Source organism: Astatotilapia calliptera, chromosome 20 (genome assembly GCF_900246225.1).
Source record: "Astatotilapia calliptera chromosome 20, fAstCal1.2, whole genome shotgun sequence".
NCBI classification, from domain to species: Eukaryota; Metazoa; Chordata; class Actinopteri; order Cichliformes; family Cichlidae; genus Astatotilapia; species Astatotilapia calliptera.
Window position 1 is genome coordinate 10370548 of NC_039321.1, and position 25437 is coordinate 10395984.

General features: G+C 44.6%; 2 protein-coding genes across 2 annotated transcripts in view; one reads left to right on the top strand and one right to left on the bottom strand.

Annotated features, from left to right (window-relative positions):
- The first annotated feature begins 226 nt into the window (after positions 1 to 226).
- zhx3b (zinc fingers and homeoboxes 3b) lies at positions 227 to 14365 on the top strand. Its single transcript, XM_026153663.1, has 7 exons — positions 227 to 338; positions 6410 to 7323; positions 7439 to 7546; positions 7622 to 9190; positions 9796 to 10512; positions 12330 to 12615; positions 13091 to 14365. The coding sequence occupies exons 2-7, from the start codon at positions 6583 to 6585 to the stop codon at positions 13099 to 13101; spliced, it is 3432 nt and encodes a 1143-aa protein (XP_026009448.1). The 5' UTR covers positions 227 to 338; positions 6410 to 6582; the 3' UTR covers positions 13102 to 14365.
- Positions 14366 to 18999: 4634 nt separating this feature from the next.
- Positions 19000 to 25437, bottom strand: part of plcg1 (phospholipase C, gamma 1) — a 28089-nt gene continuing 21651 nt past the window's right edge. The window contains exons 30-33 of the mRNA XM_026153710.1: positions 24433 to 24594; positions 20877 to 20965; positions 19340 to 19605; positions 19000 to 19235 (exon numbers count right to left, since the gene is read on the bottom strand). Coding sequence (XP_026009495.1) covers positions 19199 to 19235; positions 19340 to 19605; positions 20877 to 20965; positions 24433 to 24594 — 554 coding nt within the window. The 3' untranslated portion in view covers positions 19000 to 19198. The remainder of the gene's footprint in view (positions 19236 to 19339; positions 19606 to 20876; positions 20966 to 24432; positions 24595 to 25437) is intronic.

Here is a 25437-nt window from a genome sequence, read left to right on the forward strand (position 1 = left end):
CGCACCCGTTTGGCTCTATCTCTTTAAGAGCGGCTAGCCCACCTGGGAGGGGAGAGGAGAGGGGGGGGGGGGGACAGGTGTGATGTGTTGTAACCGTTACCGTGCACGGTTAACGGTGCTGTGACCCTTTCAAAACCTCAAACACGGACCCCCCACCTGTGTAGATAGGATGGGATGGGGTGGGGTGATGGTGTTGCTGGGTGAGGAAGGGGGCGTAGGGGGTCAAAGTCAGTACGGGATACGTGAGTCACTTCATACTCTGTGCTCGGCGGAGCTCGAGCTCTCACGCCAATTCCACCGTCAGTGACGTCGGCGTCACGTGTCTGCCTCTTCCCTCGGTACGTCCGTCGTATTTTCCTCCCCTTTCACTGCCTGCTGTAACACAGAGCCACTCGAAATAAACAAGCGCAAAAAAATAAGAGAGGGGCCGTTGTTGTTGTGAGAGGGAGGGGGGACCGGTCCGGCTCCAGTCACGTTTATTATTATCAGCGGCCGATTGTCAGAGGGGTCCTTACACCTATAAGTTACCATCAGAGAAGCCCAAAGCCGACCCCGTCCGTGTCTGGCTCCACTGAACCCGCACCAGTGTAAACTTTTTAATACCTGCGATGCATACGCTGAGCTCCGACGAAGCGAGGTGAGTGTGCTTCACTGATACGCATTTACTTAAGTGTTCACCTTTCCTAAACTTGTGCGCGAGCTGTCTTACCTTTACGGGCTTGTGGCTCAGCGGCGCTGGCCAGCTGCATGTCGCCTGCTTAAAATGGCGACAGCCAACCTGGGGGGGTGGTAGAGAGAGTAGTTTTTTTAAAAGCTTGGAGGGGGGCACGGCTTACCTTTTTTCCTCTCTCTCCGGTATGAATTGGTCGTAGTGTTCAAACCTATAATGCAGACAAGCCCTTTAAGTTGGGGCTCACTCCGCCTAACTTGAGCGGAAGATGAACACGCATCATTTTTCGGAAATATCTGACGCTGCTGCGCTCAGGGACCGAAACATTGCAGCGCAGACTCTTATTGTACCTCCCATTTTCGCGGAATATCGCCGATTAATCACCAAATTAGCGCCAATTAGATGTTGTCAGGGTGCACTGTAGCCCCCACCCGCTTACCCGGAAAAAATCCTGTAATATGTCCTGTAAACAATGCGCTGAATTTCCAAAATTTCTTCCAATCCGTCAATCCGTGCTATGAATGAAGTTTGGGAGTCATTTTTAAAAGTCCCAGTCACTTCCATCATATATCTACCATCTATTTAAATTTTTTTTTAATTTAGCTTGAAAAATCTATGTGTGTGGACCTTGGTTTTAAATGAAAATCACACCTTTTTCTTTTCTTCCACCAGCTGAGTTTATTGTTGTTGTTCTCTAGCAGCCACTTGTCTTATTTGTTATTTCACTGTTGTCATGAGTGAGTTTGACTGCAGGGATTAGAGCAAAGATTTCCCACACCGCTAATTTGTGTCTGATGTCCACGTGAGTCCCAGGCACGGACACTTAGCTTAATCCAGCTCACCTTTTTACACTTTTAGAAACGGGCCAGGTTTTCCACACTGCTGCTCAGATCACACGTGGATCAGCTGTGAGGGGAGCTGTAGGTGATGATTAGTATTGTTATTGTTGTTACTATCTTGCTGTATTTCTTTGTGCTGGTGTGCTGATGGCTGTAGATTTCAGTCAATAGTACACTCTACCCCCCTCCTCTTCTGCCATCATCATCACTACCACCTCCACCTCCTGGGCCCTGTTTCCCTCCCTCCTTTCTCCTCCCTTTCTCTTCCTCAGATTTAGGTTAGTAGCTGACACAGGTTGAGTGGCTTTGTGTGGAAGGATTAATCAGTACGTCACTTATTTAAAATCCATGGTGCCTTTGCATATTTTAGACAACTTTTTAAATGCTTTACTGGCAACCCTTGTTAAGTATTAAATGTTGTGCTGATGATTTAATAAAGCTGAACAATTCTTGGAGGGTGTCAGTCTGTAGGTAATGACTTCCCATCACATCTGTGCCTGCAGACCCATGTAAGACAGTTTATTTACAGATCTCTACCAAGTATGGCCACACAAAAAAAATCAAAAACAGGAGTCATCTGCTACTGAAGAGCCTTTTCACGTTGTTGGGGAAGAGCAGAGTAAGCCACTCGCACAGCCACAGCATTCAGGTCTGGGTCAGCAGCGGCAGCAGCCTCTTGGCTCTGCTTGGCTGGTTAACAGCTTGTGATGTCAGCCATTTTAGGTTGGACAGCACAGAGGCATGGTGCTCCGCCATTTTTCTCTCCCTCCCCTCTCAGCAACCCAATTTTAACGCATGCACCGGCAGCGGCCACAGCAATGCGGCCGTGCACAACCCACACAGCCACACGCTCCCTTGACCTGAGACTCAGGATCACATGAAAATGACACTGCGCTGTCACTGAGGCTCAGAGGCGCTCTGATTGTTGCCTGCATTGTGTGCGAGCCGAAGAGGGAGTGGAAAGAAGTTGGGCTGCAGAGAACCTGTGAGCATTTCTAGTGGTGGGTTGTTCGAGAGCAGGGGTGTATGAGCGAACAAGACCCTGAAAATGATTGATGAGAGAAGGTTAGCAGCTTAAGTCGTTTTTTGTTTGTTTGTTTTGAGGCAGAACAAAACAGCGTAGGATTTTTATTTATTTTTTTGAGGGTGGGCTTGGGGAAAACGCACAGGGGCGAGAGGTTGTCATCTCCTGAAAGGATAGCATCTGGCAGATAGGCCAGGCCTGTTTATGCGCTCATGGCTGCATTGCCTACAGTGACTACAGGAGCCCTGCGTGACTTTAGGGCCCTGTAGGCTGAAACACAGGAGCCCCCAGAGCAGTAGCCCGGGCAGATGCCTGAACCAAGACTCACAGACACTGAGTTAACAGGAAGAGACGCCATCAGCTTTGGAGAGTAGTGTGCCTTGGCGACGGCGACCACACCTACCAGGGAGACATGAACACTGCGTGAGGGAGGCACTGAAATAGGAGCAGGGCAGGGACTCTCCAAATACCACTGACAGGGGCGTGTGGAACAAACAAGCCCCACTAGAGCCAGAGACTGGATGGCATAGGAGACGTGTGCGTGTTTACCCACATGCGTGTACTTCAGAGAAATGAGCTGGTAGGAGAGAGAAAGAGGGGGTAGGAGGTGGTTGCCATGGGGACAGTAACACACCAGTGGCGCTGCCGACCTGTCTCCCTGGGCCAAACTTGCTCTGAGAGGAGGAAGCGGAGGGAGGGGAAGCAGAGGGTGCAGAGGCTGTTGGAGAAAGGGAGGGGGAGTGAGGGTGAAGAAGACGAGGAAGAGCGAGGAAACTAGGAGAAAGCTGCCTGTGCTGTACACCTTTTCGTCATCCTACTGGGAGAACATTTGTTACACGCACACATCAGTGTTACACCTGCATTCTCAGCGAGGTGACGAGATGACTAGTTTAGTTTGTGTGAAGCTATACAAAGGTGTGCGTGCGAGAGAGAGCTATTATTGGTCTGTGCTCAGAGGATCCATCCCCAGCCTAGAGGAGAGTCAGGCCACCGGATGAAAGGAGGTCACGCCTTGCTGAGCCAATGATGACATTAAGAATAATACAGGTTATGAACCGTGAGGTCAAAAATAATGTCTTTGTGTGTCACTGGGAGAGCTCTCTGACTCTCACACACAGGAAAAATTGCAGCCTGACTACCTCGATAAACAAGCCTCACACAGAGGCATTTAGCCAGCCTCCCCCACACGCCACACACACACATACACACACTCACCAAGAGCTCACACGCACCCCACTCCTACCCCCCACCCCCTTTACTCTCAATCTCACAGGAAACCAACACATGCAAATGCTAACACACACACATATAACAGACACGAACCCACGGTCCCCTGCATGGTCAGTCAACGCATGTGCGGCATTCAAATGAAAAGTTTTCAGCTGATGCGCTCACACCCATGAGTCAACAGAGAGCTCATCTGATCCTGGCATGAGCTGCCCATTTCGACTCGCCAATTATAGCTCGGGCTTGTGCTGTTTTGATGCTCACCTGTGTGCGGCTGTATGTGTGTGTGAAAGAGAGTGAGAGAGGCCTCTGCGTCTCTGCTGGTTGCTTTCGCATTCGCTGAGGCCCAGGGCTTATCTGGAGTTGTGTTCGCACAGATGTGGTTTTTGATTTTTCACAGGCCCATCACAGTGTGATGTGTAAAGTTGGTAGTTGCTGTCTGTCAGTCAGAGTTTGCAGCTTTTGATCAGTCGTGGAAATAGGATTACATACTTAGCAGCTCTGACATTGTGTTTTGCTGGGTGTCTTAGTGTTAGTGATTATTTTGCACATGCCTGCTGACTGCCCGGGTGTGCACGCCACATGCAGGCGCTGAAGCAGGACTCCAGGTTATGTCCGCTGGCTGAATGTTCTGGGCTTTTGCAGTGCAGCAGGGAGGGAGGAGAGGGAAGGACTGTGATTGTAGTTTGGAGCTAGAAGGGGGCTTTGAAGCGCGGGGGAAGGCAGGGTTGGGCAGGCTAGTTGGAGGGGGGTATCGGGTAGGAAAATTCCTCACTGAAACACCTCAGTGCTTCCTCAACGATAGTTAACAACTCTCCTCACCCCATACCGACTCGCCCATCCCCCACCGTCCTTTCCCATTCGCTGTCCCTCTCCTCTCGCCTGCCATCCGCACCCAGCAGAACCACGTGATTGATGGTTGAGACTGCCCACCCATAAGCCTTTGTGTCGGTCATGTGACCAGCCAGCCTTGGCAGAGTGGTGCCCCCTGATGCAGAACCCAATGGCAGGGGGAGTCGAAGGGGTGCACAACAGCCCAAGTTGGTGCACGCGGGGTGGGGGACAAGGGGCATCACGTTCCTTCCACAGTAGCAAACTTAATTTGCCTGTTAACCCCTCACATTCAGATCCAAAGAGAGGGGAGCAGTCTTACTGTTCAAAAAAATAAAATACAATAAACAAAGAAGATACTATTTGTTTTGAGTCCAGCAATGTTTTCAGAGACTGCTCAGAAAACATTTTACTATTAGCAGTACTAAGGCAGACAGCAGATGATGGGAACTTTAACTTGCTTTTGCCGCCTCTGTCTGGGTTGTCATAGGCTTCTGAGTGCAGGAGAGTCAACTCTGCATACCTGTGCTCGGTCACAGTTGGAGCCCTCGTCCTGCAATAGTTAACTGGGTTTTGAATTAGTGTACTGTGATCTTTTCTATGGCAAATCGAAGATCTGCTAATGTGTCTGTGGGCACTTTAGAAAGAGGACATTCATCATTAGCGGATTTGTCGAATGGAGACATCGAGCTTGCTGCTCACCTTGTCATAAGTGAACAGCCTCGTGCACAATGAGGCTAAGCATCTGAAGGTATACCACCCCCTCACCCCCCAGCCAAGTTTAATATGAGCATGGAGTTGTTCTGCTTGCATGCACGAAAGGGTTTAAGCTTTTGAGCGCTGAAATGTGAAAACTGGATGTGTTTGTGAAGTATCTGGGCTGGACTGGGTGAGATTTTAAGCATTTTCCTGTTGTGTTTCTCTAAGCCGCTGAACTTTGTTGAGCTTTTGCTGCTCTGCGCATGAGGTGTCATGTCAGGGCAGAGTGACTGGGAGAGTAATTGCCCTAGAGCTGTCCTCTAGTACTGCATCACTACCTCTCTGTGCAAAGGAAGGAAGGAGAGGGAAAAGACGAAGCTTTTTTTTTCTTAATGGAGACAAAGAATCTAAGAGGTGTTGTGAAGGTTTTAAGATTTGAATTCTTATATAGGTGTGATTCCTGTCTGTACAGTGTGTACCATTGTTAGGATGGAGCCATTTTTCCGCAGAACATCTGTTCATCTGAACTGCTCAACTGCCCAGATGTTACGTGCACTATATTGCTGTAGGAATTTAAATAAAGATATTCAGTTAAACTACAGAGGCCCTGGATTAAAAAAAAAAACCAGAATGTGCCCTCTCTGTTGGGGGTGTGTCTGAAAGAGGGGAAGTGAGACCGAGTTGTGTGGGGGGAGGGGAAAGAAGGGGGTAGGACAGGAGCTCTCTCTACAAGCCATCAGTGAAGATGCAGAGTGAGCTTGTGTGTAGGCCTTCATAAGAGAGACAGCCCTGGGTTTCTCTGATCAGAGGTTTTGAGCAGCAAGATCTGTGGATTTTAAAGCGCTCGAGCTCAATCTTTCCACGAGGTGTCCTTTATTACCTGTGCTGTTGACATTTTACCTGGAAACGGTGTCAGCAATGATGTGTTTTCCTCTGCTGAGATGGACCTGGGTTTTGCTGCGCTGAGTAAGATATTTCATTTGCTCTCAGTCGCCCAACTCATTTGCACTTAAAATGTAAATTTTCTCTCTTTTGTGTGTTTGTAACTCACCAAACCACTTGACTAAACTGTTGGCTGGTGATTGACAAACTAATCAGTGTTTCACTCTCTTTTTGCAGGATTTCCCGAAAAACTCAAGTGATAACCACAAGTGGACCCACGGACAAGACCCGCCACCCCCCTTCCCCCATGCCTGGTCTATAGTCAACGAGAAACCCATATTCTTTTTCACACCTCACTCTCAGCCATTTGACCACTCCTCCCACCCCCAGCCCCATTTTTTTTTCACACCATGGCCAGCAAAAGGAAGTCGTCCACTCCCTGTATGATACCTAGCAAGATTATTCGCCCCTTAGAGGAGGTTGAGCAGGACTCTCCTGCTCTCCGTCAGCCAAGGGTTTCTGGCAGTGACACACAGAGCCCCTTAGACCCTGGAGAGTCTTCCAAACCAGAGGCGGGGGATGCAGTCAAAGATGGTGCAGGCAGTTACACATGTAAGCCTTGTAATTTCGAAACGCATGACCTTAACTTATTTTTGGATCACGTCTACTCCGGGCACCCAGACTTCCGTGCTGACCCCAGCTTCTTTTGTGTCAGCTGTGGGGTTTCAGCACCCAAGTTTGAGGGCCTAGCATTGCACAACGCCAGGGTTCACCCCAGCACATTGAACACCACTCTGCGGCTGAGAAAGAGAGACAGGAGGCTGGTGGTGGAGCAACATCTGGTGGCTGGGCCAGAGAGCGGGAAGGACAGTGAGATTTCTATCACTAAAACCCCAATTATGCGGATGCTGAAGGGCAAATCGGAGCCTAAACGGATTGTGGTGTGTCACCCAGTCTCCGATGAGGCGTCCTCAGACCCACACACTATCTCTGCATCTAGAGAGACTGAGAGAAAAGAAACTGCCTCAGTAACAGTCGCCCATGTTCCTACGATTGTCCACAATGGAACAACTAAGGTCACACTTCCTTCAGCAATCCAGATAGTGAATGGCTCAGGAGCATTACCCATGTTAAAGACACCAATCACACAGGTAAATGTCAGTTTTTATTTCTCCTGGGGTTTTTTTTAGATAAAACATGTTTAAAAAAAAAAAAAATTTTTATTGGAGTCACTTGTTCTGATTCTTGAATGTTTTTTTTTTCCAGGTGGTTTCAGTAGTTCAAAACAGAAACCTTCATCATTCTGCGCCAGTCACCGCCTCCTCAAATATTTCCTCCAGTTCCTCAACTTCCTCCTCAGAAAATCTCCCAAAGGTAATTCTTTCTATCCAAATCTTATGAATTTTTAAATGTAAAATCAGTGGCTGATATTCAACCTTTCTCTCTCAGGTAATGATTCCTTTGAGCAGCATCCCTACCTACAGTGCCTCCATGGATTCCTCTTCCTTCCTGAAGACCTCCTTCAGCAAATTTCCGTACCCCACGAAAGCTGAGCTCTGCTACCTGACTGTGGTCACAAAGTTCCCAGAAGAGCAGATCAAGATCTGGTTCACAGCCCAGAGACTGAAGCAAGGCATCAGCTGGTCTCCTGAAGAGATAGAGGAGGCCAGGAGGAAGATGTTCAACACCATAATTCAAACGGCACCTTCCAACTCTCACAACCAGCCACAGAGTCACCACAGCCCAGCCCAGCAAACCATCACAGTCCTGCCTGCATCGCTTGGGGCCACAGGGATCCCTCACATCCTGCAGGGGTCTCTCGTCGGCCAAGGAGGGGTAATCGTCACACAGCCGGTCATGGCAAACGGTATCCAGGTTAACAGTACTCCTGTTGCCCTAGCTGTCACACCTAAGCCCCAGGCAGCAGCGCGGCCTATGATGCAGGCCCGACCTGCAGCGGCCCTGGTGGCAGACAAAGGCGTGAGCATGGTGGTGGGGTCAGTGGGAAGCAGCAGCACAGGAACGAATATCATTAGCAGCTGTAATAGTAGTAGGAGTGGGGGAGGGGGCACTAGCAGTGCTCTTAGCAGCAGTCAAACTAGCGTGATCAACCTCAGCTTGGGAAGCAGTAGTCATAGTAATGCTAAGGCGAGCAGTGTCAATGGTAAAGACAGCAGCGGTAATGTTGACTCCAGCGATAAGGGCAACGGTGATGCAACTGGGCATGTAAATGCCAAGAACACAGATGTCAGCAATGCCAACAACACCAGCGTGCTGCAGAGTGACAACAAAGTAACCACAGAAAGCAAAAACATCACAGACATCAAAACCGTCAATGGCAACAGTTTACCGAAGAGCAAAGATGCTAATGGGAGCAGCAGCAAAAATAGTGAGACAAGCGCAGATGACGTCGACCCCTCTGCCAGTGACTCCCCACCCATGAAGATGGAGGAGGCTTCTTCCCCTGCCTCCAAGTCTTCTTCCCCATCCCCTGCATCTGCTTCGAGCAGCACGCTGGGATCCAGGACGCCCGTCAACCCCTTCCTGGATCCCAGCTTTTACAAAGGCAAAAAGTCTCAGGAGCAGCTCAATGCCCTAAAGGACAGTTTTCAGGTGTGCCAGTTTCCCGACCAGGAGGAGGTGGACCGGCTCATTGCGTTGACGGGGCTCACAGTGCGAGAAGTTCGCAAGTGGTTTAGTGACCGGCGCTACCACTTTCGCAACCTGAAAGGTACACGTGCCGGCTCAGGACCGCAGACTAAACCCGCCACCACACCCGGAACGGGCAGCAGTCCGAGTACGCCAGGAACAAGCGCCGCTGGCAGTGCCAACCCCATCGATCTGTCAGAAAGTAGCAACAACTCTGGTGCGAAAACTCCCCAACACAGCGCTGCACCCCTGAGCCCATCTGCATCATCACAGACACCCACCTCTCCCACCACACCTTCCCGCCGACTCCCCAGGCCACCGTCACCTGATTTCACAGCCATCCGCTACAAGGAGAGAGAACCCCACCAGGTGAGGCCTTACTACGCCAGCTTCCTGTGTAATATAAGTGTAATAAGCTTAGCAGGTGGCCAGGTTTCCTCACTGTTTTTTGTCGTGATTACTCAGTTCTGTGGATTTCCACATCAAAGTCTGTTTATAAATGCAGGGGAGATCAGCTTTCTATTTGTAAGAGTTTACTTTTGTGGCTCCAGATGGAGCTGCACAAAATTAGATAAATAGTGTGTCTCCGGGGGTGTAGACTTCATCTACATTAGCTGCTACTACCACAACAATCTTGAATGTGCAAGTGAAATGTAAACAGTAAAGTTCAAACCTAAAAGAGGATATGTTTTATTTTCTTTCCATGCACAGCTTATAAGATGAATAAGTGAATTAGTTTTTGGTCTTGGAAGGCTTGAAAAATTGTAAAATGAGGTATTCAGAGTTTTGTTTTGTTTTTTAAACTACAAAGATGATGTCTTTAAATATCTCACTCTGTCTGAACTGTTACAGATGCTAGTTTTATTTTTAACTTGAATAACAAAATCATTAATCAAATATCTCACACATGCCAGTTCTTTGTCTTCATTGAAAAAAAGACGATACTAATAATTAACTTGCGTTTATTATGTTAGGTTAAAGCCCTAGAGGGCAGCTTTTCCCAGAACTCAGACCCATCAGGCGAGGAAGTGGATAGACTGCGGTCTGAGACCAAGATGACCAGAAGAGAAATCCACGGCTGGTTTGCTGAGAGGAGGAAGAGAGTGGCAGCTGAGAAAAAGAAAGAGGAGGCTGAGCGGGCAATGCGAGAGGAGGAGGAGGGTGAGGATATCGGGGTTGATGGAGAAGAGAGGCAGAGAGATGAAAGTTCAGGGGAACCAAAAGTCAACCCTATTAAAATAAATCTGAAGATGCTGAAGGTGACAGAGGCCAATGGGAAAACTGAGAGCGAAGGGCTGGATAGTACGGCCGCATCCTCCCTGGGTCCTGCCTCATCTGCCACCCCCAAAACATCGCAGACCTCCACGCCAACACCCAAACCAGCTCACTCCCCCAAACCCACAGGCGTCCGAGGTAAGAAGACAGCGGACCAGCTGCATCTGCTGAAACAAGTTTACGCTCGGACCCAGTGGCCCAGCGCCACTCAGTACGATGAACTCATCTCAAGCACTGGGCTGCCCAGGCCTGAAGTGGTGCGCTGGTTCGGAGATTGCCGTTATGTGCAGAAGAATGGGCAGCTGAAGTGGCTGGAGTCGTACCAGAACATGGCTCTGGAGGAAGACCTACAGAAGGGGAACGTGCACGTCCTCCAGGCTCACCTTGACGTCCACGGAAGGCTGGAAGACTCACAGGTATCAACAGCACCAAACATTTTTTTTATAGCTCAGTAGCTGAGAAACACAGGAACCTGAGAATCAAACGATTTCTCTGTACTATTGCTTTTATAAAAGCTGACAGCATATCCTCTAATTATACAGGCATGTCACTCCTGAAAGTCACACTAGGCTTTTAGAGTTCCACTTTCAAAATGCTTCTGTTGCATTAGATAGATATTTTGGGGATTTTAGGTGTAAATAACTGAAACCTCATATGTGATAGAAAAACCCTGACTCACTTCCTGTTATATCAATGTTAGGGGCATTCGCTATTTTAGCAAATCATCTCCTCTGGTTGGTGTGTGTGGTTTACTCATGATTAAAGTGTTATTTTCCCATCAATTCTTTCAGTGTTGACCTGCGAAGGCAAAAGTATTGCTTTATATATTTTAATTTACATGTTTTTCTGGCAACACACTTCAAACAAAATTAACCCCACTCATTTTTCTATACACTCCTGTATATAATCCAGGAAGTGGATATGGGATTATGTGCTTGATTGGAGATGTTGTGAGGTCATAAGGAAGGTTTTGGGTTGCAAACAGTGAAAATGTTGGATGCATTCAAGGGTCTGTTGGAATTTGATTGGTAGAACTGGGGTCATACCTCAGGAGGGCTCGAGCTTGTGCTTTTTAGAAGAAAAAAACATGTTGGCTAATTGATGCTTTTGTTTATTTGTTTCGTGGTCATTTTACTTTTACATGAAGTAAAATGCATTTATTCCAAACCAAGAAAAGGAAATGCAGGATACAACGGTATCATGTGATGTAATTCTGGATACAGTTCACCAACAAAGCAGTGTGTGGATTATATCTTATTTTATAAGTAAATATATGTAAATGTCTCTGAAGCCACTCTGACACATGCATTCCTTTCTATTAATCTGTCAGTGTGTCACCTAGTAGCATTTGCAAATCGATTTCAATCCACGTACGTTTTAGTGAACAACTAATCCAGCCTGTTTCTAAATTGCAATAAAAATGTATTTATTCATTCATTTTTTTAATGCATTCTTCATGTCCTGTCTGGACAGGAGTGAGACCTCTCGATCTCTCTCAGAACTCGTTCTTGGTGTCAGGAGGAACTAAAACAAAGTCATAGCTACAAGTGCACCAATTTTTTATTTTTTATTTTTTTATTTTTGCACATGTGGCTAAAATTTGATCGTGTTGCTCTCTCCATCTCTGTAAGTAGCTTTAAAGAGCTTTGACAAAAAAGTGAAAGAGATGAAAAAAAGGCATTGTGTGAACAGAAGCAAGCAGTGCTACTTGAAGAGTTTCATTATTACAACATAACATTTTTGTTCAAATTTACACTTGTGTTCACGAGTCACGTAAACTGAGCTGCAGGCTCCTGTGAACATCAGGATCTTTGATGAACATTTTCAAATTGCAAAAAATCTTCAAATTTGATCCTTTTTTTTTTTTTTTGGCCTTAATATAATTGTTGCCATTTAGCATCAGCATCTGTCTTCAGATTTTCATTGATTCCTAAATAAATATGAACTAAATATGTACATGTATATGCAACTATGATATAAAAATGATATTAAAAACTTTAGAGTTCATTGAAAATCAAATAAGACGTTTTAGACTAGTGTAAGATGTAATATTATTGCAATATATTGAGGGTATTTTCAATAACATGTCATTAAAGGAAAACTGTCTAAATTCTAAAAGAACTGGGTTGCAAACAGGTATGAGTATGAAAAGGTGAAATGTGTCATCTAAGTGTCCACTTTGCACCTCAAATAACCGTGAACCTTCCTCTTGATTCCCCTTCTGTATGCACAGTTGCAGGAACTTGCTCAGAGTAGCAGTTTGACAACAGACTTGGTGCGACACTGGTTTACCACTAAGGCGTCTTTGCAACAAACTGCCGCCGCCAGTGCCGCTGCTCATACAACAGGAACGCGACCGGTTGCACCGGGTGTGGCTGCAGAGCCACCTACAACAGGATCCTCCCCTCCGGAGTCGCAGGCAGGAGGTGGGATGGAGGAGAAAACTGAGGCATCGGTGTGCAGTGTCGCATCAGAAGCAGAGGACGCAAACGCTGACGAGACTGTGAATGCTACTAAAGGTAATCTTCATCAGCGTGAGCGTAAGCTCTCCCTGCAGGGTCTGACCAAATATCCTGATTTGAGCAACTAAACACCTAAAGAAAAGCTGCAGAACTTCTAAAAGCAGAAGCAGAAGGTGTTTCATTATGAAAATATTATTTGCGCCTCCGTAACAATTAATTTTATTCGTGGCAGGGTTTAGGTGTTAAAAGGTGATAATTAAACACACCTAAATGTTTATGATCGTCACTCAGGTGATACAGAAGCGCTAAGATAGAATATACAAACACACACATTCATCATAATTATGAGTAATGAGGCATGCTGTGGCAGGTTTGTGTTTCAAACCAGTGCGTGTGTAACTCCAGCACACTGTGTAGCAATGAAGGAAATTCAGACGTGTTTTCTGGAGCGTGTTGTCAGGGTGACAGATTTTTAATTTCTTTTTCCGCTTTTTTTTAAAATTCTTTCTTCTTCTTTTTTTAATTGCAACAGGAACTGATTGAAGAGGCCTTTTTGTGCGAGGATGGAGTTGACATCGCAGGTGGTCTTTGTTCCGGGAGCCTGACTAAAAGACGGCAGATGCGTTTGTAACAAGATCACTGGAAGGAAATGGATCTTGGAGCCACCTCCACCCACCCCTCCTTACTCCCCCCCCACCCATCTCTCCCTCTCTCTGTCTCTCCTTACCGCTTACACCCCTCGAGGTGGGCATGACACCCCACATCCCCCAAACCGCCTACATGAGATGGACGCTATAGCAGCCCCCCCCCCCCCGCCAAAATCCACCCACCCAGCCGCCCACTCCCTTCTCTCCTTCTCCAGTTTTGTCTAGATCTCCACTACAACTCTCCACTATTCTCCCCTCCGCCATTTTCCCTTCAGGAGAAAGTAGACACTGAGGTGCAGGAGTGGAGGTGGCAGTGTAGGCGTTCAGGCTGACAGCGTTTTGCTGCCATGTTTTTTCCAACTGCCTGCTGTGATGGGGGTAAAGGAAGGGGTGGGAAGGAAAAAAAGAGAGGGGTGGATGTGTGGAAGCAGAAGAAGAGGGAGAAAAAAGTGTTTGAGACTGCAAACTTGGCAGATGTTGATCAGGTGGGGGTTGGGTTTGGACTCTTATCGACTAAGCTGAGACACGATTCAGTGAAGCGTTGAGACTGTTCATTGTTTGTTTTTTTTGGGGTACGAAAAACTGCAGTTTTGCTGCAGGGTGCTTGCCTAGGCCTTAATCGTAAATCAAATCAACCTTATTTTCCCATTGTGCCGTCTTCATGCTGCTTTTTTTTTTTTTTCCTGCATCACAAACTCTGACTTCATGCTTGCAGTTTATTTTAGAAATGTGCTAGCTGCCCTGTTCACAGCAACAAATGTGAAAAGCAGCACTGACGCTCATTCAACCCGAGGTTATTTTGGAACATGTTTTTGTTCACACTTTTTGTATCTGTACATACTTTTCATTTAACATGAAATTGCTCAGCGTGGGACGACATCGGGGATTGTTTCATCCAAAGAGGGCAAGCACCCTTTAGGGTCTAAAACAAACAAACGAACAAACAAAAAAGTGACACAGTATATTAGACTACATGACATACGGTTTGTGTTGTAGCATCAAGTGCTTCTTTACCTATCGGATATGTACGTATATTTGTTTTTATGAGACTTTGTTATGAAATAAATCACACTGTAAACAAACTGTGAACTACCAGAGTTCCATAGGCTTGATGTATAATTTTTACAGATGGCATTTCAGAATAAAAGCAATGTCAGAAAGCTGTGGCTCAGTGTGTCTGTTCATAAGTAAAGTTTTCTACATGGCTTACAGCACTGAGGCAAATTAAGAGGACTAAACCTCAAATAAGAACACTGAGGCCTTATGATGAAAGATTTACCTCATAAGTAATTTTAAGTCCCTGTCGAGCTAGCTTTGTTGCAAACACTCAGCCACTTTTTTTAGGTACTGTTGTAATTGCTCATTAACACAAATCTTTAATCAGTCAATGTAAACATGGTCAAGATGACATGCTTGGGTTCAAACTGACTTTAAGTGACTTTAAAAGTAGTGTGTTGTATGGGCTAGTTTAGGGGTGTCCAACTCTAGTCCTCAAGAGCTACTGTCCTGCAGCTTTTAGATGCATCCCTACTCCAACACAGTTGAATCAAATGGTTGGATTACCTCTTCAGCATGCCATCACGTTTGGCAAAGGCCCGATAAACAATCCATTTATTTGATTCAGGTGTGTCTTAGTAGGGATGCATCTAAAAGCTCCAGGACCGTAGCTCTTGAGGACTGGAGTGGACACCCGCTGGCTAGTCTGAGTATATGAAAAACTGCTGATTTACTGTGATTTTTTTTCTTTCTCCGTACAACCATGTCTAGGGTCAGAAAAAGAATATCCAGAGCAGCAGTTGGGTGAAAATGCCTTTTGGTGCCAGAGGAGAATGGTTCGACTGCTTTGAGTGGGAGGCAACAGCCACAAAAGTAACCACTTGTTACAACGAGGGTATGGGGAAGAGCATCTTTGGGCGGCAGAAGACCACACTGGGTGCCAATCCTCTGAGCTAAGATTAGGAAACTGGGGCTACAATACGCACATGACTCCATCCTCCCTTTTATCAAAGGTTCAGGTTGGGAGTGATGATGTAATGAATGGTGTGAGGGATGTAGTCTTGTCACACTTTGGGTCCGTTATTACCGAGTTCAGCGCCACAGCCCAAGTATTGCTGCGGTCTATCCCAGATCTTCCAATGGCTTCTGATGGCTGATAATGCGCCATATCACAAAGCTTCTTGAACATGACAATGACTTCAGTGTACTGAAATCAGGCGCCAGCTCTCAACCCAATAATTTTCCCACAAAGAATTACACCAGTTTAGCAAGAACGCAAGTCTAACTCAATACGAGTAATAATGGATTGGATTTATATAGCGCTTTTCAAGGCACCCAAAGCGCTTTACAATACCACTATTCATTCACTCTCACATTCACACACTGGTGGAGGCAGCTACAGTTGTAGCCACAGCTGCCCTGGGGCAGACTGACAGAAGCGAGGCTGCCATATCGCCCCTCTGGCCAACACCAGTAGGCAAGTAGGGTAAAGTGTCTTGCCCAAGGACACAACGACCAGAACAGAGAGCCCAGGGATCGAATCTGCGACCTTCCGGTTACAGATGCGATTCCCAACCCCCTGAGCCACGGTCGCCCCCCTGGTGTATCTACCACAACGTGGCCTTTTGCCCTGTTTTCCAATAATGTACTTATGTTTCTTTTACAGTAGAATTGCCTTCAGATCGTTGGGTTTAAGGTATTGATAATAAACTTTCAGCACAGCAACACTTTGGTCACTTTCAGGCTGCTGTTCACACATTCTCATATTGAAACTACAGTACAGATTTCCTGTGGCGTAGTGTAGTTAGTGACACCTGTTGCAGTTACATTTTGGTCTTGGAACTGAAAAGAATTAACCTCACTGAGTCACACCAGCACATTTTAAAAAAGAAAGGCTAACAAAGATGTATAAGTAATAAGTATTTTATTTACTTTTCAGGCTTGAATATGTTTCATATGAAAGGCAAAATTAAGATGAATACTCTTCCTCTCCATATTTAGGCACATTACAGAAAGGCGGTTGTAAATGGAGCTGTCACTAACTAAACAGACAAGACTGGAGAAAAACAAAAATGCAAAACTCAAATTACAGTTAAGGGCTCTGTGCACCCACACAGGTGTTCTCGGTTATTCTGGCAGATTAGAGCTCATTACAGGTTGGCGGGAGTACGTTTTGTCTCGACAGAAGTGAACAGTACAGTCGGGGGCATGTCAGTCAAACGTGGTCTGCAGAGGCTCACACGGTGCAGAGAAGCAAAGTGACAGCACCTGTGTGGGTGTACCATGGCTGTGCAGGTGATTTATGCCCAGCGGGGCAGGTGAAAGACGTGGCTTCAATGTGATGTGTACACAGATCGAGGCACATAGACATTAGCAGACAGTTCAGCAATGAGAGCAATGCAGCATTGGAGGGTGAGCTCTTATCCATCGGAGAAATAAATGTTACACAGAGGAGCTTTGGGATTAGTATGGGGGTGCAAATGCAACATTTGTCTTTTTCTTTGAGACCTCAAGTATTCACTCCTGACCCTGCCTTTACCTCTAATCATAGCATATGGCTTAGGTGTGCCCCAGTGACTGAACACTGAGCAAGAATATTGAGCTTACATCATATAGTCACCACGTACAAGCAAAGAAAACACTGTTTCGAGTACAAACCTAGAAAGATAACACCATAAGTGCTCCTTCTGGGTTCAATGAAGGCGCAGATTACCTTTGTCATCCATGACTAAGCTACAGAAAAAAACAAAGAAAAATTCAAGCTTTAACTCTGCCTGTTCATGTCAATCTTGCTCTTACCCCAGAATCACAGGAAAGAACATCTCCCTGAACTTAATGCACAAGGGAGGTCCTGATCCACCAGCTGGACAAACGTTCACAATAATGAAATGTAGCATTCTGCATTCGCTTCGATCCATCAGTCAGTGTTTTGCACAAAGCCTCCATTTCTTTCCCTCTTGTTTTGTTTGCACATTTCATTACAAATAAAACCAAGGGCAGTGGCAATTTAATTACCTCTTAGGCAGTGTAATCCTCACTGGATTCTGGGAAGCAGCATGTAGCTATGACAAAGCTGCCCAAAAATACCACAACAGCACAAACACGAACGGTCCTTTATGTCGCTGTGGCCCAGTGATGGGTACCAGATGGCACGATTACTTTATTCCCAACACTGGCAACTCAACCCTTCTCACTCAACCACTGCTGGTCAATACAGATTTCCTTTTTAACTAAAAAACAAAACAAAACAAGAAACAAAGAATATCTAAAACTGTTTGGTTACAGTAAAACACTTTCTTAGAACCATTTGAATACATATTTGTTGTAATCAAAACACACTTTCTTTAATATGAACTGTCCCCGATCTGTGGCCATTACGCCAAGAGATAATGTGAACAAATTAAAATGCTCAGAATAAAGTGGCCAGACATAGTTTTACGACGTGAAATCTGAGTTCAAAGGAGTATCCACTGCTTCATAAATCCTGGCAACAAAGGGCTGCATAGTTAAAAGGGTAACTATTACAATCATCATAATTACAGTAATCATGGCGCACTGACAAATTTAAAACATTTACAGTGTTCCCTGTAAATTAATCTAATTAGATTATTTTTATAGTAGTTTGAGGCACACATTCATGTCCCTCATATGAAGTCTGACTGCGACTGTAAATAATAACCACTGCTGAGGGGAGTGAACAGGATAATGTTTTGGCTGTAACCCACAGCCCTGTGACTCGTCCCTCTGAGTGACAGGACATCTGTAAATATGGCCTGTAACACATTGGTAGTACAAGTAAGAAGTGGAAGGAAAAAAAAAAAATAAAAAGCACATTTCTCACAATAAGACCTTTTTTTTTTTGGCTTAACGTTTATCCCTGGTCCTGCTTCATCACACAGTGAGGTGTTGGATTCCCAGGACATGTCTCAATGTGTCACACTGGCTTGTAAATGCGTGTGAAACGCAGCAAACACGGAATGATGTGCACTTTTTGTTTTTCCTGGAATGTAGGTTAGAAATAAGTGTGTATATGTGCAGGCATAACATATGATCTGCTCTCTCACTGCTCCAAACACAAACAGGAAAAAAAAACAAAACATAAAATAAAAATTTAATATCACTCCAAGTTTAGGGTAGGAGATATGCTGGAGGCACACCATTTCCTCTGCAAAAAAACCCCGAAAAAACCCCCCAAAACAAAAGAAGAGAATTTTTTTTTAAAGCAGTGAGAGCCCTCATGTTTTACACATGTACATAAAAAAAGAAATCACATTATGAATGTTTAAAGGTTTAAATAATCGTAATAATTAAAAACATAGAGACAGGAGCTCTTTGAGAGCAGGTGAGCTGGTGCTGTTCTCTGGCCAACAGCACAGCAGGAATAAATATATATGTGTATATATACATATACATATATATATATATTCATATTCGCCAAATAGAGAAGAGCAAAGAAACTTAACTGGAAACAGTTTCAAACTGATACCTTCTATAACTGTCCCCTTTCTTCATCTTAGCCTTCAAATTAAGCAGCTGTGCACACTGAAAACACGAGAGATTACAAACAGTCAGGCCAGAGCTGGAACTTTTTCAGTCTTGCTTTTTGTTCTACTGTGAATGTCGTTTCTTCTTCTTGCCCACAGCGGTCAGCTTCCTCTTAGTGACCCCCCCTCGCCCCTCTAATGTCCGAGTATGCTCCCTTCACCTTCTCGTCTGGCAAGTGGTGAAGAGAGGCTGGGCAGCAGGCAGGGAGGGGCAGAGACAGAAAGACAGTGTGGGAGAGAGAGAGAGAGGGGGGGGGGGGGGGGGGGGGGGTTGGGCGAATGGAGGGAGAGAGAGCTGCCTGAAATGTAGGCCAAAGCGGTGGTGGGCGTTTCCATGGAAACTGTTCACAGCAGTCAGTGACATCATCGGTACGGGGGAGAGGCGACTGGGTGGTGGGGATGGGGAGGAGGAAGGGGGGGTTGCAACAGAAATGCGTCCTGATTGGCTTGGACTTAGACACGGTTCTCCACTCTGGTCCTCCGCGGGATCCTGAAGTGAAGACAAAGACAGGATAATGTCTGTAATCTTCTACACGTCCAAAACACTCTGGACAGGCATCTAACACCACAAAGAGAGACACACCACACACACACCTTCTGTTTTGCGCGTCCATGTCCAGCAGTGTCTCCTGGGACACCCTGAAGTCATCTATGGGGGACTGGTAGCGGGATTCAAAAGAGCCTTCCCTCCCTCTGTAGGCCATGGCCTGGGCTGGAGACTGAGGCAAAGGAGACATGCTGGAGGACGTTGAGGAGACTGAGCTCAGCTCCCCAAAACGCTCCCGCACTGACTGAGCTGTTGCCGACACTGATGAGGCCCCGACTGCAGCGAATGGGCTGAGAACCTCACCGTTTTCATCCTGAAATAAAAAACAAAACAAAGGAGTAAACACTAGTGGTTCTCTGTATAATCAAAGATGAGCTTAAAGTCTTGCATTTATAATTTTGTCAGGTCATTCAAGAACATAAGATGAACTATAAAGGCAAAAGTAAATGGGAAGAAAAGCTGGGGAGGGATTAAGAAATAATTTGAGGGAGGCAGCTACAGACAAAGAACATACAAGCACTTAACTCAGACAAGCAGAAGTGTTTTTTAAAAGGACTCATTTTTCCAAATCTGTGCTTTATATTGATGCTCGAGATAAAAGCAGTAGAGTCCCCTGCAACAATGTCCACTAATAGCAAATTCTGGGACCGCTAATGAAGCATTAGCTTTAAACAAAAATAATTGCGTTCACCTTTCGTACACAGAAACATCAGTCCACTGTACTGAGAGGCCCAAGGGAGATATTTTTTCATACATGGAAGCCTTTTATGGCCCATTTGGGTGTTTTTCACCATTCACTATCTGACGAATCTCATTGCAGACCTGCCGGCTAATGTGTGACTATACATTTGGTGGTTTGTTTTTGTTTTTTTGTTTGTGGCTGCTCGTATTTCAATTGTGCGATCCCACCCGAAGCTCAGTCAGCCTGGGGTGGTGGGCTGAGTTAAACGAAGGGTTATGTTTGTATACACAGGGTGTGATGGGGTCGGGGCTCATGGTTTAAGTGTTAAAATAGTGATGCATTTCTTCTTCTTTTAATGTCACTGCCTTTACATTTTTGCACCAGTTAGTAGCTAATTGTTTTTCATACAAATCATGTAATTCAGAAACATGTACAGTATACTATCACTACTAAGACATGAGGTACACTCACCCCTGCTTTTAAAGTAAGAATCAAAAAAAGAGGCTGTCCTGTGGTATTATTAACATACAGGAAATTAAACACGATGGAAATTAAAACCTAGGTTAGATGCAAAAAGTAAAAGCACTCTCATGTTTGTTCAGTAACTGTACAGCTACATGTTCACCTAGCTTTACATAAAGTCATGAAACAGGGTAGGAGTACGTTTACCTCGATCCAAAGGTAACGAAATCTGTGTAAAGCTCATTTGACTATTTATCCTTCCATAAAAAAAATTAAAAATTTTTAAAAAGCAGAAAATAAAAAAAATAAAAAAAAATCAAGATCTGGCTTTCACAGCACTCATTACTAATTTGTCAGCAATATGTCTGCTTGGCCTTCTTCAAGTTGTGTCTGCATGTTTTTGAGTGGTTTGTTGACAGTACAAACATTGTGGAGCTCACCCTTCCTCTGGTTATGTCCATGTGGACTAACAGAGAAGCTAACTCCAGGTCCTCGTTGTAGCTGTTCGTCAGAGGTACTGACCGGTAACCTATAAAGACAGAAGCAAAAGATTTATTTATTTATTTTTTATTAGTGGTCTGCAAAAAGATCCATCCATCCATTTTTTGCCAATTGGGGAGGCAGTCTAAGCAGGGAGGCCCACACCACCTCCTCCAGGTCTTATGGGGAGATACCCTAACTAGTCAGATATGTGAAACTCCTCAGCTGGCTCCTTTGAATATGAAAGAGTAGCGGCCTTCTCTATGGAAGATATCTGCCACACTACAGGGAGTGCAGAATTATTAGGCAAGTTGTATTTTTGAGGAATAATTTTATTATTGAACAACAACCATGTTCTCAATGAACCCAAAAATCTCATTAATATCAAAGCTGAATGTTTTTGGAAGTAGTTTTTAGTTTTAGCTATTTTAGGGGGATATCTGTGTGTGCAGGTGACTATTACTGTGCATAATTATTAGGCAACTTAACAAAAAACTAATATATACCCATTTCAATTATTTATTTTTACCAGTGAAACCAATATAACATCTCCACATTCACAAATATACATTTCTGACATTCAAAAACAAAACAAAAACAAATCAGCGACCAATATAGCCACCTTTCTTTGCAAGGACACTCAAAAGCCTGCCATCCATGGATTCTGTCAGTGTTTTGATCTGTTCACCATCAACATTGCGTGCAGCAGCAACCACAGCCTCCCAGACACTGTTCAGAGAGGTGTACTGTTTTCCCTCCTTGTAAATCTCACATTTGATGATGGACCACAGGTTCTCAATGGGGTTCAGATCAGGTGAACAAGGTGGCCATGTCATTAGTTTTTCTTCTTTTATACCCTTTCTTGCCAGCCACGCTGTGGAGTACTTGGACGCGTGTGATGGAGCATTGTCCTGCATGAAGATCATGTTTTTCTTGAACGATGCAGACTTCTTCCTGTACCACTGCTTGAAGAAGGTGTCTTCCAGAAACTGGCAGTAGGACTGGGAGTTGAGCTTGACTCCATCCTCAACCCGAAAAGGCCCCACAAGCTCATCTTTGATGATACCAGCCCAAACCAGTACTCCACCTCCACCTTGCTGGCGTCTGCGTCGGACTGGAGCTCTCTGCCCTTTACCAATCCAGCCACGGGCCCATCCATCTGGCCCATCAAGACTTGCTCTCATTTCATCAGTCCATAAAACCTTAGAAAAACCAGTCTTGAGATATTTCTTGGCCCAGTCTTGACGTTTCAGCTTGTGTGTCTTGTTCAGTGGTGGTCGTCTTTCAGCCTTTCTTACCTTGGCCATGTCTCTGAGTATTGCACACCTTGTGCTTTTGGGCACTCCAGTGATGTTGCAGCTCTGAAATATGGCCAAACTGGTGGCAAGTTGCATCTTGGCAGCTGCACGCTTGACTTTTCTCAGTTCATGGGCAGTTATTTTGCGCCTTGGTTTTTCCACACGCTTCTTGCGACCCTGTTGACTATTTTGAATGAAACGCTTGATTGTTCGATGATCACGCTTCAGAAGCTTTGCAATTTTGAGACTGCTGCATCCCTCTGCAAGATAGCTCACTATTTTTGACTTTTCTGAGCATGTCAAGTCCTTCTTTTGACCCATTTTGCCAAAGGAAAGGGCGTTGCCTAATAATTATCAGGGCTCTAGAGTGCGACCAATTTGGTCGCAAATGCGACCAAATTTTTCAGTGGTGCGGCTAAAAATAAATAAATTTGGTTGCACCTGTGCGACCAACTGTTTGGGTAGCAAAAAAATATATATATATATATATATCTGCAACCTTCCCTGTGGTCAACAACAGACACACATTATGCCCCTATCGTGGACTAAACCAATCAGAGATAGTAAGGGGCGGGACCTCTCTGATTGGCCGTGGTCCAGTTGAAAGTGCAGGTGGATAGATGGAGGTGAGTAGCTTGAATAAAGCGATATCAATTAATTAAATCCTGAATCGACTTTTAAATATAACTGTGTTTTGTCATAAACGCCAGATTCTCAGATTAAAGCTCACAAAACCATTTCAACAACAACCAAACAGCAGATGAGAGCAGGTAAACGCACTCCACACACAGACGTAAACACAGAATGGACCGACGCATCAGAATCAACTTTGTCTTTCTCGGCTTTCTCACCTGACGGCCCGCAGACGGACACGCTGTCGGAGCTTAGCGATCCTGATGCGTCCGGTCCGCGCTGTGTTTACGTCTTTTTGCGCTGAACCAAAATTCACCGAGCCAGCAGCAAAAGAAGCAGCAAACTGCGCTTCACATTTGGTCAGTGTCATCATGAATTTTGCTGTTTTGCTTCCACGACTATTAAAATCACACTTCATGCACAGCTAGCTCTCTCTCTATCTCTCTCTGTACTTCAAGAACAGTTTCCCGTCTCCAATCTCTGTTTTCTGTTTTATTCATTCGCTTATTGCCCACCAGTCTACCGTTGTTTACAGCGCTGTCGGCTGCTGTCTTTTTCTTTTCTTTTTTTTCACTTAAATGACCTCGGACAAGAAAGCCTATTTTTTCTGTTGTTCAATACTGAAGAAATTTAAACTTTATATGCAGAACATTGTAGAATATTTTTAAGGTTATCTGCTATAAAAAGCCAGACCAGGAAAATCTCCTTCATGTTTTTCTGTGTTTTATTCTCAGTTTCACACAAAGGCATCTGCTGTGATGTTCACAATTCTGATGAAGTCAGTACTGATAAATGATCAGAATTATAATATTTCTGACTGTCTGAGGCTAAGTTGAATCGAATCGGGACTTTGAAAACCGGAATTGAAGGGATTATAGAAATCAGTGATGATACCCAGCCCTAGTGAGCAGCCTAGGCACGACAGAAGTGGATGTAGCTGTAATAGGAAAAGAACTATTGCTAACTTTTCTGTTAAGGCCTGATCCTTCTGAAATTCATAGCCAGTGCTCTGACACGGTGTCATCAATCTTTGAATGCTGAAAAAGCACAGTGTATCCAGAAAAACACATTATATTATATCAATTATTATAAAATTTGTGTGCGCCTAACTTTTGTGCCGGCACGCCTAACTTTTTAAAGTTAGGCGTGCCGGCACGCCCATGGCAAAAAGTTAGTCTAGAGCCCGGATTATGCACACCTGATATAGGGTGTTGATGTCATTAGACCACACCCCTTCTGATTACAGAGATGCACATCACCTAATATGCTTAATTGGTAGTAGGCTTTCGAGCCTATACAGCTTGGAGTAAGACAACATGCATGAAGAGGATGATGTGGACAAAATACTCATTTGCCTAATAATTCTGCACTCCCTGTATAGAAGAAGCTAATTTCCAGTGCTTGCATTGGTCACTACCAAAGCTCATGCCTGTAAGTGAGCAGATAAATGTAGATCGACTGGTAAAACTCACTTTTACACTCAATCCCCCGCTCTACTCACCCCTCACCTCAAACAAGACCCCGAGATACTTAAAGTCAGCAACAAAACATGTAAAAACTATTTACAGACATGTTGAAGGCGTACCTGTCTTTAGCCCGTGAATGGGGAACGTAGCCTGAGCCAGGAAGTTTTGGTCGTTGAACATGTCGATCTCATACACCACAAAACGCAGAAAGGCAAAAGCAGAGTTGCACACGGTGAACTGGAATGTCTTTCTCGGCCAAGTGGGATTGAGACCATTATCAGCTACAGAAGAAAAGAAATATTGAAAATGTAAAGGGTGTATTCTCAATTCTCTAACATTTGTGCAATTATATTTCCCTTGTAACAGCAGTATAAAGACTTCTGTAATTAGCTGCTAGATAAAGGTTGCACCTCTACATTACACGGAAATAAAACCCTTTCCAGGACAAAAAAAAAAAAGAGAGAGTATGTCATTAACAGAAAATTATTTTTCCTTGGCTCGCTGCCCTTTCTGTAGAACCAGAGAGCAGTGAGGAAAAAACAGCAGAAGGAAATGCCAAATGTGTTAAAATTTTGAGTTTATGTTTATGTATTTATATTTAAAAGATAAATATGAGCTGGGCTTACATCAGAATCTGCCATCTAAAGTAACAGAAGTTATCTGATGACCTAGTTTTGAATAAGTGCCAAATTCAAAGGGGTGATGAACTTCACTGATAAAATGATTGACATTTAAAAAGTGTGTGTACAACCAGTACAGGCAAATAAATATAAATGGGAACAAATGCTGCTAGAGCCCACAGTACAATATGCCGATATACCACTTTTTAGTAATATACTGAAAAAAAAGTCGTTATAAGTATAGATTACATTTCTTAAATTTGTACTAAAGTAAATCCTGTCCTTACTCACTGATGGGAATTTTAGAGAATAAAGTATAGGTTGCAGTAAAATTTCCCAGTATCCACATCAAAGTATGTAGCAAACAAAATCTATGCATTAAACCATCAAAACATTAAAAAAAAAAAAAGTGTTTCTTCTGTCATAACGACCTGATGAGAGCTGTGCGAGTTTCAATGTTTTCCCTTTGTATTCCCACACATGGCACAGTTGTTTGTATAACTT